At 40.0% G+C, this 19,723-nt stretch overlaps 1 protein-coding gene across 1 annotated transcript in view; it reads left to right on the forward strand.

Moving 5' to 3' along the window:
* Positions 1-19,723, forward strand: part of LOC126199269 (sialin-like) — a 95,800-nt gene that overhangs the window by 32,665 nt on the left and 43,412 nt on the right. Inside the window, exon 4 of the mRNA XM_049936078.1 lies at positions 11,214-11,301. Coding sequence (XP_049792035.1) covers positions 11,214-11,301 — 88 coding nt within the window. The remainder of the gene's footprint in view (positions 1-11,213; positions 11,302-19,723) is intronic.

A 19,723-nucleotide genomic window follows, 5' to 3' on the forward strand; every position in this document is an offset into this window, starting at 1 on the left:
TGGTTCAGTGACCGTTTATAAATTAAAATTGAAACAGATAAGCCCTCGGTCACAATTTTTTAGTCTTATTAACCAGGTTTCAACACTTCTAAGAGTGCTTTCATCAGAATTTAGACATTTAAAGTGGTCTACAACGTATTTACAAATTTGTGGGAAGAAAAAAATTTTTATATAAAAAAATGTAGGAAGACAGACAGTACTTACATGTCACGTAAAAAATAAGTAACATGCCACAAGGGCTATAGTCACAAAATATTTAAAAGTAAAGTGTGAAGGCGAGCCTCTAAGGGCTGTTCATACCTGTACAGCCACAGGTTACAACGGACCACTTTCAGTGTCTAAATTCTGATGAAGGCACTCTTAGAAATATTGAAACCTGATTAATAAGACCAAAAAATTGTGACCGAGGGCTCATTTGTTTCAGTTTTAGCGAATTACTTCAGTTTGTTGAAAGAGGCATTAGAGGTGGTATTGTTCATTGGTCTAGCTGAGGTGCAGTTGCCTACAACATATTCAAGACCTGATCACAAAATCGAGGAATGTTATATCATGTATCTTGATGTGAATAGCCTTTACATTGGGCGATGTTGCAGTAGCTTCAGGTATCAAATATTGTATAGCTTTCTCCAGAGTGGGTTGAAACTTTTGTGGTGGAAAATGTACGAGACAATTTTGACATAGGGTACATTTAAAAGTTTTTCTCGAATATTTCGAGAGTGCTGATCATTTTCATTCAGATTTTCTATTATGTCCGTCAAAAATTTCACCACCACATGATGGTAAGTACTCTAAGAAATTATTTTTGACCCTACATGATACGAAAAACTACGTTATTCACTGCAGGAATATACAAAATGTTTACAACATAAACTAGCTTTAAAAAAGATTCCTTAAATTTAAGTACCGAGCGAGGTGGCGCAGTGGTTAGACACTGGACTCGCATTCGGGAGGACGACGGTCCAATCCCGCGTCCGGCCATCCTGATTCAGGTTTTCCGTGATTTCCCTAAATCACTCCAGGCAAATGCCGGGATGGTTCCTCTGAAAGGGCACGGCCGACATCCTTCCCCATCCTTCCCTAATCCGATGAGACCGATGACCACGCTGTCTGGTCTCTTTCCCCAAAAACAACCAACCAACAACCTTAAATTTAATAATTCACGCAAACTCCCTGGCTGAGGACACCTATTAAAATTAAGGTACAAAAAAAGCGTGATTGCAGATGATGATTTCGGAAAGAATTTTTTCAAACTGATGAATAATAGTGTGTTTGAGAAATCCATGTAAAACGTACAAAAGATGCAGGACGTAAGAGCATTTTCATGCTGGGAAGGCATAAGCAGCTGCATTAACTGACATACCAAATTTTCAAAGGAGTGTTATTTTTAACGGAAGTTTTCTTGACACTGAGCTGAGCACGTTTAATGTAGTTTTTTGATGAACTAGTGACAATTTTGCATATTTCGAAAACCCTTTCATTACGGATAAATATTTTAAAAAATTTCCGCAAATCACATAAACTGTGCTCTACAAACACTGATAACTTCACATTATACCTCCAAATATTTATTAGTTTATCATGAACGATCACAGGCGCCAGGTCCATATGTCCCGAGGGGAGGCCCGAGCCTCTTCAAAAATTCATTTGGAGCCCCCCCCCCCACTCCCCGCCAATAATTTAAGAAAATGATTAGTTAATTATGCTTTGTAAAATATCAAGAATATGTTGGAATTTTTTATTTTCTTTGTTTGACGATAGATACCTTTTAAAATACATTCCGACTATAGTGTCTAGTGGACTATTTTATATGACTATATTTTATTCGTTTACTTTAGTCTCTTAGTGTATTGTGAATTAAGCTTGCAATGGATAAATTTGTCATCTTCATGCGAGAACCGTTCACAGCCGAAACATGGACAATCCAGTAAAGGAAGATCATTTCAGAGTCTTCGTTGATCAAATATACATGGCTGGAATATGAAGCATCTATCGAAAAAGTTCTTTGCAAAACCTGCAAAGAGACAGATGCTAAAAATCTATTACGATTTTCTTCAAAAAAAAGAAGGTGCATTTACTTCCGAAGGATTTTATAACTGGAAAAAGGATCTGAAAAAAATCTGTCTTCATGAAAATATGTTTACGCATGAAGAAGGTGTTCTGAAACTAAATTCTATCACTAACCGAAGTCTGGCCTTCCAATTGAATGAACAGTTAGATAGTGATATGAAGAAAGGCAGTTTAGCTCTTGAGACAATTTTTACTACCGTGCAATTTCTATGCCTACAAGGACTAGCAATTAGAGGGCACGAAGATGTAAACTCAAATTTTTTTCAATTGTTGGAACTTCGAGAGAATGACATAACTGAGTTTAAAGATTGGTTACGGCGTTCGGGGTATAAGCGGACGTCCCACGATATTCAAAACGAGATTATTGATCTACTAGGTTCCTGAAGAGGGGCAGCATCCTTTTCAGTAGTTGCAGGGGCAACAGTCTGGATGATTGACTGATCTGGCCTTGTAACACTAACCAAAACGGCCTTGCTGTGCTGGTACTGCGAACGGCTGAAAGCAAGAAGACTGAACATTTTTCTATTATGGTTGACGAAACAAGTGATTCTTCGATTCGCAAACAAGTGTCATTTTGTATTGGTACTGTCGATGATTCCTTAATCATCAACGAAGACTTTATTGGCTTATATGAGACCCCCAACACTGAATTACAAACTCTGTTTAGTATTTTAAAAGACAGTTTTGTTCGCCTTGATTTTGTCAATGGATAGCTTAAGGGGACAGTGCTATCATGGTGCCCCGAATATGAGAAGTAGGTTCAAAGGACTAAAAAAGTTAGTATTGGATACACGACCAAAAACACGTTATGTGCACTGCACTGCTCACAGTTTAGACTCGGCAGTTGTAGACAGTCTCCGCGATCTTACGTCTATGAGAGATATTGTGACTTTAGCCAAGGACTTAATTAACACCGTCAGGGAATCCTACAAAAGTCTGGAACTTTTCAGAAGCATTCACCTGAGAGCGCCAACTTGGCTGTTCTTCATGCCCACCGAGATATTTTGGATAAATTGGATATCCGACCAGTCATCAATGACTTCATATTTAGTAATCCAGTCAGACGGTCGACATTTGCACCTCTCTAAAGATACTCTAGCCCTAATAATGGCATTTAGAGCAATATTAAAAATCTCTATAAAATACAGAATTAAATATATACATAATGTTAAATTTTCAGTTTCGAAATATTAGTACTAGTTTGGTACTGTATTACTATAGTACTATAATGCTGTATTAGTTATTTTTAAATACTTAAATAATTTTAGGGTGGAAGACCCAATTAAAACCCGCTATTTACATACTTTTTGACTGAAAGTATTAGGCATACTGTGTTAAAGCATTAACTTTGAGATATTGATTTTATTTAATGAACCCTGAGCCGTATTCAAAGTAAGCTAAAATTAGCTACTTCCCTTATTAATCAAAGTATTCTTACTGTCCGACAACAATATTTTATGTTTTATTCTTTTAATGATAGTATAGTATTTATTTAAATATAATTTGAGTCTTTTCAGAGCTATATATTCACTGCTCACCCCCGTGAACCAAGGACCTTGCCGCTGGTGGGGAGGCTTGCGTGCCTCAGCGATACAGATGGTCGTACCGTAGGTGCACCCACAACGGAGGGGTATCTGTTGAGAGGCCAGACAAACGTGTGGTTCCTGAAGAGGGGCAGCATCCTTTTCAGTAGTTGCAGGGGCAACAGTCTGGATGATTGACTGATCTGGCCTTGTAACACTAACCAAAACGGCCTTGCTGTGCTGGTACTGCGAACGGCTGAAAGCAAGGAGAAACTACAGCCGTAATTTTTCCCGAGGGCATGCAGCTTTACTGTACGGTTAAATGATGATGGCGTCCTCTTGGGTAAAATATTCCGGAGGTAAAATAGTCTCCCATTCAGATCTCCGGGCGGGGCCTACTCAAGAAGATGTCGTTATCAGGAGAAAGAAAATTGGTGTTCTACGGATCGGAGCGTGTAATGTCAGATCCCTTAATCGGGCAGGTAGGTTAGAAAATTTAAAACGGGAAATGAATAGGTTAAAGTTAGATATAGTGGGAATTAGTGAAGTTCGTTTGCAGGAGGAACAAGACTTTTTGTCAGACGAATACAGGGTTATAAATACAAAATCAAATAGGGGTAAAGCAGCAGTAGGTTTAATAATGAATAACAAAATAGGAGTCAGGGTAAGTTACTACAAACAGCATAGTGAACGCATTATTGTGGCAAAGATAGACACGAAGCCCATGCCTACTAGAGTAGTACAAGTTTATATGCCAACTAGCTCTGCAGATGATGAAGAAATTGATGAAATGTATGATGAGATAAAAGAAATTATTCAGATAGTGAAGGGAGACGAAAATTTAATAGTCATGGGTTACTGGAATTCGGCAGTAGGAAAAGGGAGAGAAGGAAACATAGTAGGTGAATATGGATTGGTGGTAAGAAAAGAAAGAGGAAGCCGCCTGGTAGAATTTTGCACAGAGCACAATTTAATCATAGCTAACATTTGATTGAAGAATCATAAAAGAAGGATGTATACATGGAAGAAGCCTGGAGATACTGACTGGTTTAAGATAGATTATATAGTGGTAAGACAGAGATTTAGGACCCAGGTTTTAAATTGTAAGACATTTCCAGGGCCAGATGTGGACTCTGACCACAATCTATTGGTTATGAGCTGTAGATTAAAGCTGAAGAAACTGCAAAAAGGTGGGAATTTAAGGAGATGGGACCTGGATAAACTGAAAGAACCAGAGGTAGTGCAGAGTTTCAGGGAGAGCATAAGGGAACAATTGACAGGAATGGGGGAAAGAAATACAGTAGAAGAAGAATGGGTAGCTTTGAGAGATGAAGTAGTGAAGGCAGCAGAGGATCAACTAGGTAAAAAGACGAAGGGCTAGTAGAAATCCTTGGTTAACGGAAGATATATTGAATTTAATTGATGAAAGGAGAAAATATAAATAAGCAGTAAATAAAGCAGGCAAAAAGGAATACAAACGTCTCAAAAATGAGATCGACAGGAAGTGCAAAATGGCTAAGCAGGGATGGCTAGAGGACAAATGTAAGGATGTAAAGGCTTATCTCACTAGGGGTAAGATAGATACTGCCTACAGCAAAATTAAAAAGACCTTTGGAGAAAAGAGAGCCACTTGTATGAATATCAAGAGCTCAGATGGAAACCCAGTAGTAAGCAAAGAAGGGAAAGCAGAAAGGTGGAAGGAGTATATAGAGGGTCTATACAAGGGCGATGTACTTGAGGACAATATTATGGAAATGGTAGAGGATGTAGATAAAGATAAAATGGGAGATATGATACTGCGTGAAGAGTTTGACATAGCACTGAAAGACTTGAGTCGAAACAAGGGCCCGGGAGTAGACAACATTCCATTAGAAATACTGACAGCCTTGGGAGAGCCATTCCTGACAAAACTCTACCATCTGGTATGAGACAGGCGAAATACCCTCAGACTTGAAGAAGAATATAATAATTCCAATCCCAAAGACAGCAGGTGTTGACAGTTGTGAAAATGATCGAACTATCAGTCTAATAAGTCACAGCTGCAAAATACTAACGCGAATTCTTTACAGACGAATGAAAAAACTGGTAGAAGCCGACCTCGGGGAAGATCAGTTTAGGATTCGGTAGAAATATTGGAACACGTGAGGCAATGGACCCTACGACTCATCTTAGAAAATAGATTAAGGAAAGACAAACCTACGTTTCTAGCATTTGTAAACTTAGAGAAAGCTTTTGACAATGTCGACTGGAATACTCTCATTCGAATTCTGAAGGTGGCAGGGGTAAAATACAGGGAGCGAAAGGCTATTTACAATTTGTACAGAAACCAGATGGCAGTTATAAGAGTCGAGGGACACGAAAGGGAAGCAGTGGTTGGGAAGGGAGTGAGACAGGGTTGTAGCCTCTCCCCGATGTTATTTAGTCTGTATATTGAGCAAGAAGTGAAGGAAACAAAAGAAAAATTTGGAGTGGGTATTACAATCCATGGAGAAGAAATAAAAACTGTGCGTTTCGCCGATGACATTGTAATTCTGTCAGAGACAGCAAAGGGCTTGGAAGAGCAGCTGAACGGAATGGATAGTGTCTTGAAAGGAGGATATAAGATGAACATCAACAAAAGCAAAACGAGGATAATGGAATGCAGTCGAATTAAGCCGGGTGGTGCTGCGGGAATTAGATTAGGAAATGAGAGGCTTAAAGTAGTAAAGGAGTTTTGCTATTTCGGGAGCAAAATAACTGATGATGGTCGAAGTAGAGAGGATATAAAATGTAGATTGGCAATGGCAAGGAAAGCGTTTCTGAAGAAGAGAAATTTGTTAACATCGAGTATAGATTTAAGTGTCAAGAAGTCGTTACTGAAAGTATTTGAATGGAGTGTAGCCATGTATGGAAGTGAAACGTGGACGATAAATAGTTTAGACAAGAAATATTTTTACAAGCAGGGAAAAATCACAGAATTTTATTAAATAAAAAAGTTTCATTTTCTGGGCCCTCATGAGGTCCATGTCCCCCTAAATCACTGCGGTATTCAACACTGCTGCTACAGAAAACTGCTTCCACTTCGGACATTTATACAATAACTATTGGACTGTTAAATGCACTTCAATCTCGTGAAATTATCATATATGATTACGAAATCTGGACATCCAAGTGTAGAAATACTTAGTTACATGCCGATGAAGATCTAAATCTGTATAGCTAATACTTTAATCGCTAGTTGTGTGTATTTGTATATTACTCTATTGTAGCACTGTACTTCATACCATACGGAATAATAATCTTCTTTAATTAATTAGAAAGCTTACAGCATGAGAAATATAATTGATTTGCAGATTTCGTAAGGGCTATATTGCTGATGTTTGATGCTAATTATTACAATACTAAATATCACTCAAATGAACTTCCTTTCGTCAGGAATTTCAATTACTTCTATCAACTGCAATTTCCTGTATAAATATCATATATTGTTTCCGTATTATGTCTCGTGATGTCGTTAATAATTTTTCATAAGCCGTTGGAGACATCTTCTTTCAGTGAGAAAATGAGCTTGAAGAATTTTTCTCGGCCATTTTTTAATTTTTTTTGTTTTGTTTCTTTAACAGTGTTCATTAATAAAATAGCAACAAACACTTAATCGTTCTTCGACATCTTGCCACTCGAAATCGCGTTTCCAAATGAAAATACTGACATAATTATTGATTGTGTGATAATGGATTAAATTGGTCGAAGGAATGACAAAATAGTAAGTATTATCAACAAATACTGAACATGAGTAGGAATCTTATGCGCAAGCAGTGTTAGGAAAGATGCTGACACGACGACTTGAAATTGGAGATTTGCGGCCACCGTCCAGAGACGTGGATACCTACCTAAACCAGCGGCACAAGCAGTGTCCCCAAATCTTTGGCAAGCTCTGCTGTCCACAATCTTTTCTCCAGCACTCGGATGGAGGAGGAAGTTATCTGCAGTCTAGAATTTCATTTTAATACCTTGAATTCGATACTCGCCAACCTATGTATGTTCTTAGGCGGGCAGTAGTCTGCAGCGGAAGGCAAAGCAACACTGTACTCATGGGGTCCAAAGCAGCATCTAGCGAGGCAGCCATTCTTCCATGTTTTCCAAAATTAAGACAAACAATCAAGCTGCATTACGAAATAAAACAAAGAAATTAAAATCTGCGTTGTGATTTAGTGACCTAATAATGTGTCCAACTGCCTTATTCATTTGTTGTTTTCTCTGTCCATATTCTGATTATTAGTTGGGAAAAAATAACAGGTAGGACACGAGAGAAGTGGACAATTCACTTCAGAACGGAATGGTTTTGAATAACACAAGATATTGCAGTATATCATTCTTTTTCTTTGTAATCGTAAACAACTGATAATAAGGTGATGATCTAATAAATGCAGTGTAATAATACTAAAAAGGCCTTTACGTATCCGTACATTCACATCTCTTTTTCATTTTCGGAAACCACGTCCATTTCAGACACCAGTGACAGACACTGCATACGCAAATTACCTAACTACTGTTCACTATCTCTGTATCCCAGATTTTATACTAGTGTCGTCGGCCTAAATTTATCTTCGAAGCCCTTCGATACAAAGGTTCTTCAATAGTTTCTAAGGCCTTCATACTGCTTCAGTCTCGAAGGACCGTGCTTCGGTTTTTGGATTCGTGAGCTACCGGCAGATCGTCAATTGGACGACGTTTTGCGCAATGAAGTACGAATAAAAACTTACAGCTACCAAAAGGAAATCTAATATACAATTTCCTCCTGCCACCTCCACTATCTCCTCCAAGACTGTTTTTGTCTCGCAGTCCTTTTTCCCTACGACATGAACATTGCTCAATGAACTCTCTTGTGTGTTAAATTAAATCCGTTTAAAACAAGACTTCACAGACACCCAAGTCATCCAGCTGTTACGCTGGTTTGTGCTTCCCAAACTCGCTATACAGTTGCACAAATCCAGTCAGAACACCAAGAATCCCTCTATGCCCAGTGTACATGAGATTTTCTAGTCTCTCGTAAGAGGAACAAACATGCAGAAAAGGGAAGTGTTAGTTGTCACTGTAGCAGTTCTTTCTCTGTATGGGCCTAGTTTCATTGAGTTATGTTATTTGGCATTGAATGATCAGGAGAAATTTGCTTTCGCCTTAAGTTTTGTACACCATTGTATAACACTTTATCATTGGTTTTCATCTCGTGCTAGCGAAACTATACCACCTTGCACAATTTGTTACTTAACTGTTAAAGTGGAATAAGAAGAGTTAACACATGTATAATTTCACAGTTGTCAGTATTTTATTGATATTGTTTATTAACGGTGTGGGGTAAATAAATATGTTTACCCAGAATACCTTCCCGTTAGCTGAAGGCGTTTCCGGAACGCCATCTAAAGACACCTTGCTGATTATTGCATCTGCTTTATAAATTTTCCTTTGTAGTTCATTACTTAAACAAAAATGTTAATAGTAACGTTTCAAATAAGATACAGCGTTGTTAAATTTGTTATATTAATCTGTGTTAAATTATCGTGTGTCAGATTTCTGCATATATCGATTTGGTCTTGCTTTCTTACTGACGTTATACGCTAAGGTGGCAAAAGTCACAGGAAAGCGATATGCACATAAACAAATGGCCGTAGTATCGAGTACACAACGTACAAAAGGGCATTACATTGGCGGAGCTGTTATGTGTATTCAGGTCATCTATACTCAGGTAAAAATGTAAATGTCGTGTGACTAGGGCCTCCCGTCGGGTAGACCGTTCGCCGGGTGCAAGTCTTTCGATTTGACGCCACTTCGGTGACTTGCGCGTCGATGGGGATGAAATTATGGTGACAACACAACACCCAGTCTCTGAGCGGAGGAAATCTCCGACCCAGCCGGGAATCGAACCCGGGCTCTTAGGATTGACATCTGTCGCGCTGACCACTCAGCTACCGGGGGCGCACCTTTATACTCAAGTGATTCATGTGACAAGTTTTCCGACGCAATTATGGCCGCACGACGGGAATTAAGACTAAGTTTGAGTTAGACGCAAGAGACATACTGTTTCGGTAATCGTTAGGGAATCCAATATCCCGAGATCCACAACGCTAAGAGCGTGCCGAGAATACCACATTTCAGGCATTACCTCTCACCACGGGCAACGCAGTGACCGATGGCCTTCACTTAACCGAGAGCAGCGGCGTTTGAGATGAGTTGTCAGTGTTAACTGTCAATCACTGCGTGAATAACCGCAGAAATGATTGCGGGACGTACGATGAACGTATCCGTTAGGACAATGCAGCGAAATTTGGCTTTAATGGTCTATGGCAGCAAACGACTGGCCCAAGTGCCTTCGCTATCTGAACTACATCGCCTGCAACGCGTCTCCTGGTCTCATGACCACATTGATTGGATCCTAGACTACGGAAAACCGTGGCCTGATCATATGAGTCCCTATTTCAGTTAGTAAGAGCTGATGGTAGGGTTCGAGTGTGGCGCAGACCCCACCCACCCATCGACGCAAGTTGTGTACAAGGCACTGTACCAGCTGGTGACGGCTCCATAAAGATGTGGGCTGTGTATACATTAATTGGACTCGATCCTCTGGATCAACCGAACCGATCGTTGACGAAATGGCTACTTTCAACTACATGGAGACCATTTGCAACCGTTCATGCACTTCAATTACGGATGACAATGCTCCATGTCATCGGACCACAATTGTTCGTCATTGTTTTGAAGAACATTCTAGACATTTCAAGCGAATGATTTGGCCTCCTAGATGGCGCGACATGAATACCATCGAACATTTATGGGACATAACGGGAGGTCAGTTCGTGCACAAAATACTGCACTGGCAACTCTTTCTCGATTGTGGACGTCTGTAAGAGGCTGCATGGCTCTATATTTCTGCAGGTGACTTCCAACGAGTTAGTGAGTCAATGCTGCTTCGAATTACTGCATTACGCTGCGCAAAAGGAGGTCCGACACGAAATTAGGAGGTAGCCCGCGCATTGTTTCACCTCGGTGCATATCGCTGTTCAGGCGTAAATTTAACTTAATGGGGAGTTTTTCGTCCCTCGGAATCAGTCACAGCACCAAAGCACCTAACTGAGATGGAATACCTGTTTTGTGTGCTAATCCCTCGCTTCCGATGATGCCTTACTCTAAGTCCCTCTGAAAGCAAAATGGTTCAAATGGCTCTGAGCACTATGGGACTCAACTGCTGAGGTCATTAGTCCCCTAGAACTTAGAACTAGTTAAACCTAACTAACCTAAGGACATCACAAACATCCATGCCCTAGGCAGGATTCGAACCTGCGACCGTAGCGGTCTTGCGGTTCCAGACAGCAGCGCCTTTAACCGCACGGCCACTTCGGCCGGCCTCTGAAAGCATGCAGCGTCTAAGAGACCACCGCCAAGCTCTTCCGCTGAACCTCCCTTGCAAATATTCCGGCGTCACCAGTTGTCACTTTTCACCCTGTACCTAGTAATAAAGCGCAACAGTAGCCGTTTAGAAGGATACTAAAATGTTGTGCAAAACGAACGGAAACATAGCTGAATATTAAGAAAAAATATATCAGTGGACTTAATGTCCGTCTTCAGTTACAGACGCATTCTCCTTTGCAGGGCGTCATAATTCCAGCGATGCACGTCCTCTTCCCAAAGTGGTTCCCCGAGAGTGAGCGGCAGAGAATAACAGGAGCACTGTTTTCAGGTTAGTCTAACATCACCTCACAGTGATTAACAGATCACACACAGTCGGAGTGCAGTGGACAGCTCTGAAGTTTCTTCCAACAGTGAGTACTTTCAGATATTGTTTGAATCACTGCAATGAGTTGGAAACAGAGAACGCTTGTAAGATGATGAACTGATCGCTCCGCTATGTAACCTCTTCTAGATTATTAATTATGTCGGCAAACGCTCCATAATTAACCAAATAATTATCTCAATCATGCTTCTTTATCATTTTTCTTCGGGAAACATACGCATGTAAGCTTTCGTTTTGAGAGGCACCCACTTGCCTTACTCATACTGTGGCATCAAGCAGTCAGGCCTGCAAGATGAGTGGTTTGCCAAGCGAGTGGATTCTTCCTTAATTTATTGAGTAACATGAATTCTCGTATCTTACTATTTAGTTACAAATTATCCTCCTGTGTGAATAACACGCAACGGAAACACGCATCTGACTATCAGTGATTTATAGAACTCTGACTGTACACTACGCACTGGCAATACCACATTTACTTTTTGTCTTTGATTTAACGGCTTTTATATAAATTCGGGACATTATGACAACATACAATTTAATGAAAAAGGCCACCAATCTCTTTCTTTTCACTAGCTGATTTATTCCTCAACACACAAATTCTACGACCTACAACAATATCACATGAGAAATTTCGCCCAGTGGGCATGGCTTTACATTAGTGAATCTCTATACTATGGTCTCGTAATCTATTTACCGCAACAGTGCACTTTCTGGATAGGATGGTGGATCTTTTATTATATCTCACTCTTCGACTCTCACAATCATCCCCACGAAACTTTCCTCCAGATCGAGCGATACAGAAGGAACAAGCATAACCCACAAATCTTTTGAAACTACCTTGCTACTCCCCCATGCAAACTACACATACCCAAATTACATGACATACACAACACAACAATATGAAATACTACACAAAGAATGGTTACAACATTATCACTTTCCGCTTTCCCACTTCAATCAATATTTATCCCAGTTTCACACGACACTGCCCCACTTTGTAATTCTACTTTCCTACTGTGAACTCTCGAGATAAACGCACGTCTTCCTGTGCAATGCAAGCCAAGTGGCGTTGCTGGATAGACGGCCGACTCACCTTGATTCTCTCTCAGAGTTTAAATCTAGCGTCACACGGAATGATATTTCTTAAATATTTCAACTTATGATACACACGCTATTTCTTAAATATTTCAGCTTATTGTACACACGCTAGTAATTCGGCTTAACTTAAGCACACGGAAGTATCTCAACTTATAACTACACGTGGTTTCATTGTGACTGTTGGTTTACTACAATCCCCTTAAAATTACCTGCCTGACATTTAATTCTCCCCACAAAAGTTCCTGAGATAGAGAAATTATTAATTCTAACTACTCTTAAATATTCCACATGCATACCATGCCTCCACTCTTTCATTACGGAGCACAACAAAAAACAGGTCTTTACAGCAGAAGGTCCAGCGGCAGAGTGCTGAAACATGGCCGTATTCCGGTTCTCTCGCACCTCTGTCGAAGTGGGAGAAGCACCTTGCTACCTTATTGGTCAGCCACATTTCAGGCGCTCAAAGCTCTGGTACCTTTCATCTCTTTGGTCCCACCAAAGGTGGTCAAAGGATCGACTCAAAGATGATCATATATCCACATTCACCATCTGCGGTTAGCAGACGACCATACATTCATTCATTTCACAGATCTCACCAAACTGGATGTAGGGATTTATTTTAAGGGAGTGCACATGTGATCAATTAAATAAATAAATTGTCATTCTTTCCCACACTGGTATCTGGCTTCACTGCATTAATTGAAATTGAGTTATTTTTACACAAAAAATGTGTTGTTCTGACAAGAATAATGAAGTATTTTGTACCTATTTTCAATGTCGGGCGGTACTGTACCCTTTCACCACCGGCTACCCATGCAGAAAAAAATGGCACGGTACTATCCTTGCAATGCGAGGGTAGTTCCGAACATTTTTTTAAGAAAACTGTATTGGAACAAACGTAGCAAGTTATCAAAATACCCAGGAGGAGACCTTAGCCCCTGGTGATCTCAAATTGACGACCAAATGTTGTTACTTTACCAAATTATTGACAGTTCTTGCATTATTGTACTCTCCACAATCCGGAGTAACGTACACATACAAATTTGCAACAATCCACATGACAAATAAAACATTATATCATACAAATAAAAAAATAATGTTGAGATAAAATTTGCTTTAGTTACTGAGATCTTCGTTATTTTTATGAGTAATCCAAATTTCAATAATTCTAAAACAAATAAAAAATACTAATTGTACTCCTGAAATTTTAAATAGCTCACTGTCCAAACACAGAACAAGTAATCTGACATTCATAAATTGCGTTGTAATAATCTTTACATGGCAATGTCTAAATACAAAACAAAATCAACAAAAGAAAAAAAATTTCGTACACTAGTTACACGTAGAATGTCAGGCTCTATACCATTACTCTAAAATATACCTCAAACCTACAGAGAAATAAAACTGAGAAGAAAAACAATGAAATATACCACAAGTTACATACTGGTTACGTAATATAGTTCGTCTAACACATCATGTCATACCTCATTAACTATCATCACCTAAGCAATTGCCACAACTACTCGACAGTGAGTTTAACCTTATCCTTATCCATCAGTACAAATACCTGCTGCTGAGCTAGTCAGTCCATCAACTTTGATCAATACACGCAATAAATAGTTAGCAATAAGTGCTTGAATCTACCAGTAGCTCTCGTATCTTACTCTACTGTTCATTTCTCTGTTGTCACACATTTAGACGACAAGAACTTGCATTTTTTTTTGTTTTACTAGCCTTCGTTACAATTTAATGTGAAATATCACCACTGTGATAATAAAATAAGTGGCTTCAGTCAACACACCAATAAGATCATTACTGTCCACGACATCACAATGCATCAGTTAATTCCGATATTTGTTGTGCAATGCAAACTCTTGTCCCCTGTGACAACTTTACTGATCAAAGCTACAAGAGCCAGCCACTACGTTAGTATTACGCCACTGGCTAATAATTAAAGCATCATTGTACCAAATATTCTAATAAACATGCTACGTGAACTTGACAACCCAGAACAAACAGGCCCGCATCTCGTGGTCGTGCGGTAGCGTTCTCGCTTCCCACGCCCGGGTTCCCGGGTTCGATTCCCGGCGGGGTCAGGGATTTTCTCTGCCTCGTGATGGCTGGGTGTTGTGTGCTGTCCTTAGGTTAGTTAGGTTTAAGTAGTTCTAAGTTCTAGGGGACTTATGACCACAGCAGTTGAGTCCCATAGTGCTCAGAGCCATTTGAACCATTTGAACAAACCAAAAAACAAACACTAACTATTCTAAACACAAATGTTAATGAAATACAATTACACTTGCTGTCCCTTCAGGAATGAAACATATAAAAAAAGAAAACATGTACACAATTACAAATACATTATCCCCTATCTTGCAAGTCACACGGAAACATTTCATTCTGTGATTTTCTTGGGGTCAAAAAAATTGCTGATAGTTTTCCTAGAAACACTGTCTCGGTGTCAAAGCTCTCCCATGGTTACCCGGACGAAAGTCTTTGAGTCACTCAAATCGGCATTTTGATGCACGCACTGAACAGTACACTGTATCTCACATTAAACACAAATGTCATAGTCACTCTGAGTACCATCCACACGAATCTGGTCGTCCAGAAATGGCCCTACAACTACTATTACCCACGGTTCTGTCCTTTCAGTTCATGGTGTAATTAAAAGTCATAAGTTCCAACAAACAGCACTTATTCCCGCACTAATTCAAGAAATGTCTCCTACTACAAATACAAATGTCAATGTCCCACTTTAGTTTCTTGCGTTCATACAATAACTAGTCACCAAACGACAACTGTCCTCTTCAAGAATACCAAGCGTCCCACATGCAATTCACAAAGCCCACTTAACAAGTCACTGTCAAAAGCTTATGGATCCCACTGTTCAGTGGTCAAGACAAAACAAAACAATCGTCCTGTCTGCTAAAGACAAAATCTTTTCCACCACTCACAACGTGGAAACACCAGTCCCTCACTTTCCACCTTATGTAGACATACGAGCAGTCATCTTGTTTCACGGCTCCACAGTCCAGTACTAGTCAATAGTTGCTGGTAACAAATGCCCACCGGGCTCTGCCGCGCGTCGTCCATTCTGCCGTGGCGCCGCTGTGCACGCCGTTGAGCAGAAGAAACCACCTGCTGTTGCCTCCGCGGGATACTTTCCCCAGTCGTAAGGGTGGCGGAACTCATGAATGGCCAGTGGTACGTGCGTGTCGCCCCAGGCCGTTGACCTGCTGTAGCAGGCGCGTGGAGTGTACCTCGACCGGCAGTGGAGTGGGGAGTGCCGCGGCTCTGTCACCCGTCGCCATGGCAACGTCAGCTCGGCCCGCTAGCGGTATGGGCGTTACGACACCCAATCAGTCAGAGCCTTCCGTGCATCTCGCAACATTACAGACAAAAGGATATTCTTACATTATTTAAATACTCATTGATTACATGTATGATCTATTAGATACATCGGTAATAAAAGAATCTTTGTTCTAAAAAACATAAAATTATACACCCTAGTTTTCTACACATACAACATCAACATTTATCTCTTTTCTATATACAGCCCACACTTGTGCTATTGATTGCCTGTCGTCCCTCATACAAAACATGAAAGTGTAAAATAAAACAAAAGGAATAATAAGCAATCTATACTGCTCATAATTACAATATCAAATAATAGGCTACTCTAACCTCCTATCACAGTGAAAATATTAGAAACTGTTGATTCTAAAACTACAATATACAATGAACTTTTGTGCTTGTGACAGACTGAAATTAATACCCCTTTAAAGTGTTCTAACAAAAAAATAAGAAATAATCTACACAGCTCACAATTACCTACCACATGTTGTTAAATAGTAAACTACTTTAACATCCTAACACAATAAACATTTTAGAAACTGGTGACTCTAAATCTACAACATACAATGCACCTTTGTGCTTGTGACAGACTGAAATCAGTATCTCTTTACATATTTTACATTTTATTATATATAACAACATTTCTAGGACACGTATGAACCATCCACATGATGTCAGATCCTGACCTGCCATCGAGGTTCATCCAAATCAAACAATACATAATAATGTTTTAGTTACAGATCGGTAGCATCCCCTTCACAGGAGTGTGCGCATTGATCTCACTACTCTACGACTCTCACTCACCAGACATCACATTTTCCTTCTCATTCAAACCATTAATACACTAACAGAATAGGTCTAGAAGTCAGCTAACCTTAACACCACCACACTCACGACAACATACCATACCTTTGCTCCCTTATACTCAACCACATAACACATGAAGCTGTTTCAGAGATAGCATTCCAGTCTCCGAATTCGTCCTTTCACTCTGGCACCTCTCTCCATCGGCTTACCTCTGCATTCACTTTACCCATTAATCATTCTGCTAAACACCAACTTAGAATTGCGACATTTCATCTAAGAACAAAAAATATACAAATTATTCAACCTGCAAAATAACTGTACACATTATTGGTACCGTTTTGATTAGTTATACTGGTACCAGGCTCCAACAACAACAAAAAATATTATTTTTGCCAAATCGCAAATGTTGTGCTAAGAATTAGATCTACACTTATATTACATCTTACGTCAGTATTCCACAACGTTCACCATCCGGATCTCATACTCCCTTTATGTCCTTTCACATTGTGCAGTTGTCCTCATCTCTTCATTCGTATTTCGGCTCTCTGTCCGTCCATTACTCCATCATTTCCTGGTCTTCCTTCGCCATTGGCATCAATCTCTATTGCAGCATACACAGGCCTCTCTGTAACATACATCTAAGACATCTCCACATTATTAATTCTACTCACCTTTATTTACCACTGTTTCATCACGTCGAATCTTTCTTTATTAATCATACTGCTTCACGTCGCTTCTTTCCTTAAATATCACCTTTATCCACTACTATTTATCACGTCGCTTCTCTATCTACCATCTTTATCCACTCATTAATCATCACGTCGTTTCTGCTTGATCCTCATTCATATGACAAAAAAATACGTACATACACCACTCTGTCGACTCCTGTTCATGACTCATTCGACCAGTCTATTCCGTCATACTTCCTGACATCCCGCCTGATAATTCTTATGTTCGATTTGACCCTGCACAACGTTCACACCACAAATAAATACACTGACTATCTACCATAAATCGCCTACTTTAGATCTATCCTTAACTTTTCCATAATTTGATGTTAGAAATGTGATGAAGCCCACGAGATTGTTTTCCCTTGATCGTCTCAATCAGTACAGCATTTTCATGGACAATCCGCCTCACTCTGAATGGTCCGCTATACACAGTAAAGAATTTCCTAGTTAGGAATCTGTGCTTACATGAAAATTAAAGTGTGCAGAGAATATACAAGCTGGGAGAAATGGGCAGCCCAAGTGTTAGAAACTTAGGTGCTAGTGGCCTCTTGCCCTAACACCAGATTCCGAATAACCATACACAGCACTTCATTATAACTGTCACCACGACAATGACATACTATAGATCAGATGGCATCTAATTTAAAAACTTCGATCACATTACTGATGTTACCTGTAACAGCAGTATAAACGTACCCTATTCCATACAGATCACAATGTTTACTTTTTCCATTACGTGTTAAGCACCTGCAATAATCAACTCACACTAATTACACTGGACTCATTGGCAATAGTACATAACATTTTAGCAACTGGTTTCTTTGCGGAAACAGTCCTTTTACTTTGCTGTTCGAAATAAAAATTTGCAAATTTTGCTCTGATAGACCAGCCTAACAGATGCCATTACTGGTGTTTTATTCTCTGATCAGAAGTATGGTATTTGCGTTTCTACATATCAGTAGAGTATGTCTGCTACATAGACAATTTTCAGTGCCAGCTGCATGTGTTTTGGAGCAAGATATTAAGGGCTGATATGTTGGATTAGTTTCTCCTATCCTTCAATCTATTACGACAAGAAAGAAATGCCTGGATTCCATGCTCTCCTGTCATTCTGATACTTTCTGCCGTTCCTATCCTCAACTCTGTCTGACCTATGAGTCATGTCGCCGTTCACAATGTTGCTCTCATTTCCCAGTTCCTGTAAGAAGTGCTGAAACGACGCAGAATCGTTCAAGCCTCTGCCTGCTATCACTATATCTCTGCTCAATCTCACTGGCAACTTCGTTATACAGATCCTAATGAGCTCCCCAGTTTCGTATGGCACATCCAAATACCTGTTTCGTCTCAGCATTTCCTGATAGCACGACACTGGATCTCTTATACCACCTTCGTTACAATTTGGCATCATCAATATGCTTTGCTTAACCTGGTCCTGCTTACTTTTCGACCAGAATTCATTTAAAAACTTGTCACAAAACATCTTGTAGCTACTACAGTCTTTAATAACTTCCTGCATTTTTGCTCTAGCCTCGTCCCTCAAATGGTTACACACAAACTTCATTTTGAGGAGCGGTCCCCACGATGAAGGTAATGAATCTTGAAATTGAGACAGCCACAGGCATGGATGTTGGTAATTATCAGGATCCGGAAAGCAAGTGTACGTTTGTACCGACACGAAGTGCCTCCTACATTCTTCTTCCGCATTTGTTTTCCGACCTTGGACTATACCCAGTTGGGTTTGCCACCTGTTTTATCCGACACAGCCGTTCTTCCAACTCTCTGAGTTCGTCTTCCTCTTTCTGCCTATTTTCGTTTTCTGAATTTATCTCACTCTCCCTCTGCAGTCTACCTGGTGGTGTTTCACCTTCGCTTCTGCACGCTAATTGCAACTGTGCTAGTTCTTCCCTATGTTTCCTATTTGTTTCTAATTGTGCCTCTTTAAACTGTAATAGTGATTGTATCTCCTCCTGGTCGGCATAAACCTCTCGCTGCGTACTGTCAGAGCCCGTTTCGCCTCTTATACTGATCTTTTCTACATCTGCACTAATCGTATTCATTCTGGCCACTACCTCCGCAACTTCGTCCCTGTGTTTATTTAGCGCCATTTCCTGCCGTGTGACTTGAGCTTCCACGCTGTCTAATGCCCCTGGTTTATTTGCAAGTAAGTCCTCCACTATCTCTTTGATTCACTCATCCGGCCACACGCCCCTCTGTTCTGTAATATCGCTCTCTATTGCACTTATTCGTACCTCCAAATTATTGGTTTTTTCTTTCACGGCATCACAAACTTGCTTCACCGCACCCAGATTCTTCTCCCCCTCATCTATCCGATTATTAACTGCGGACAGACGCTCATCGATAACTGTGTGTAGCTTCTT

This window comes from Schistocerca nitens, chromosome 8 (genome assembly GCF_023898315.1).
Source record: "Schistocerca nitens isolate TAMUIC-IGC-003100 chromosome 8, iqSchNite1.1, whole genome shotgun sequence".
Classification (NCBI taxonomy): Eukaryota; Metazoa; Arthropoda; class Insecta; order Orthoptera; family Acrididae; genus Schistocerca; species Schistocerca nitens.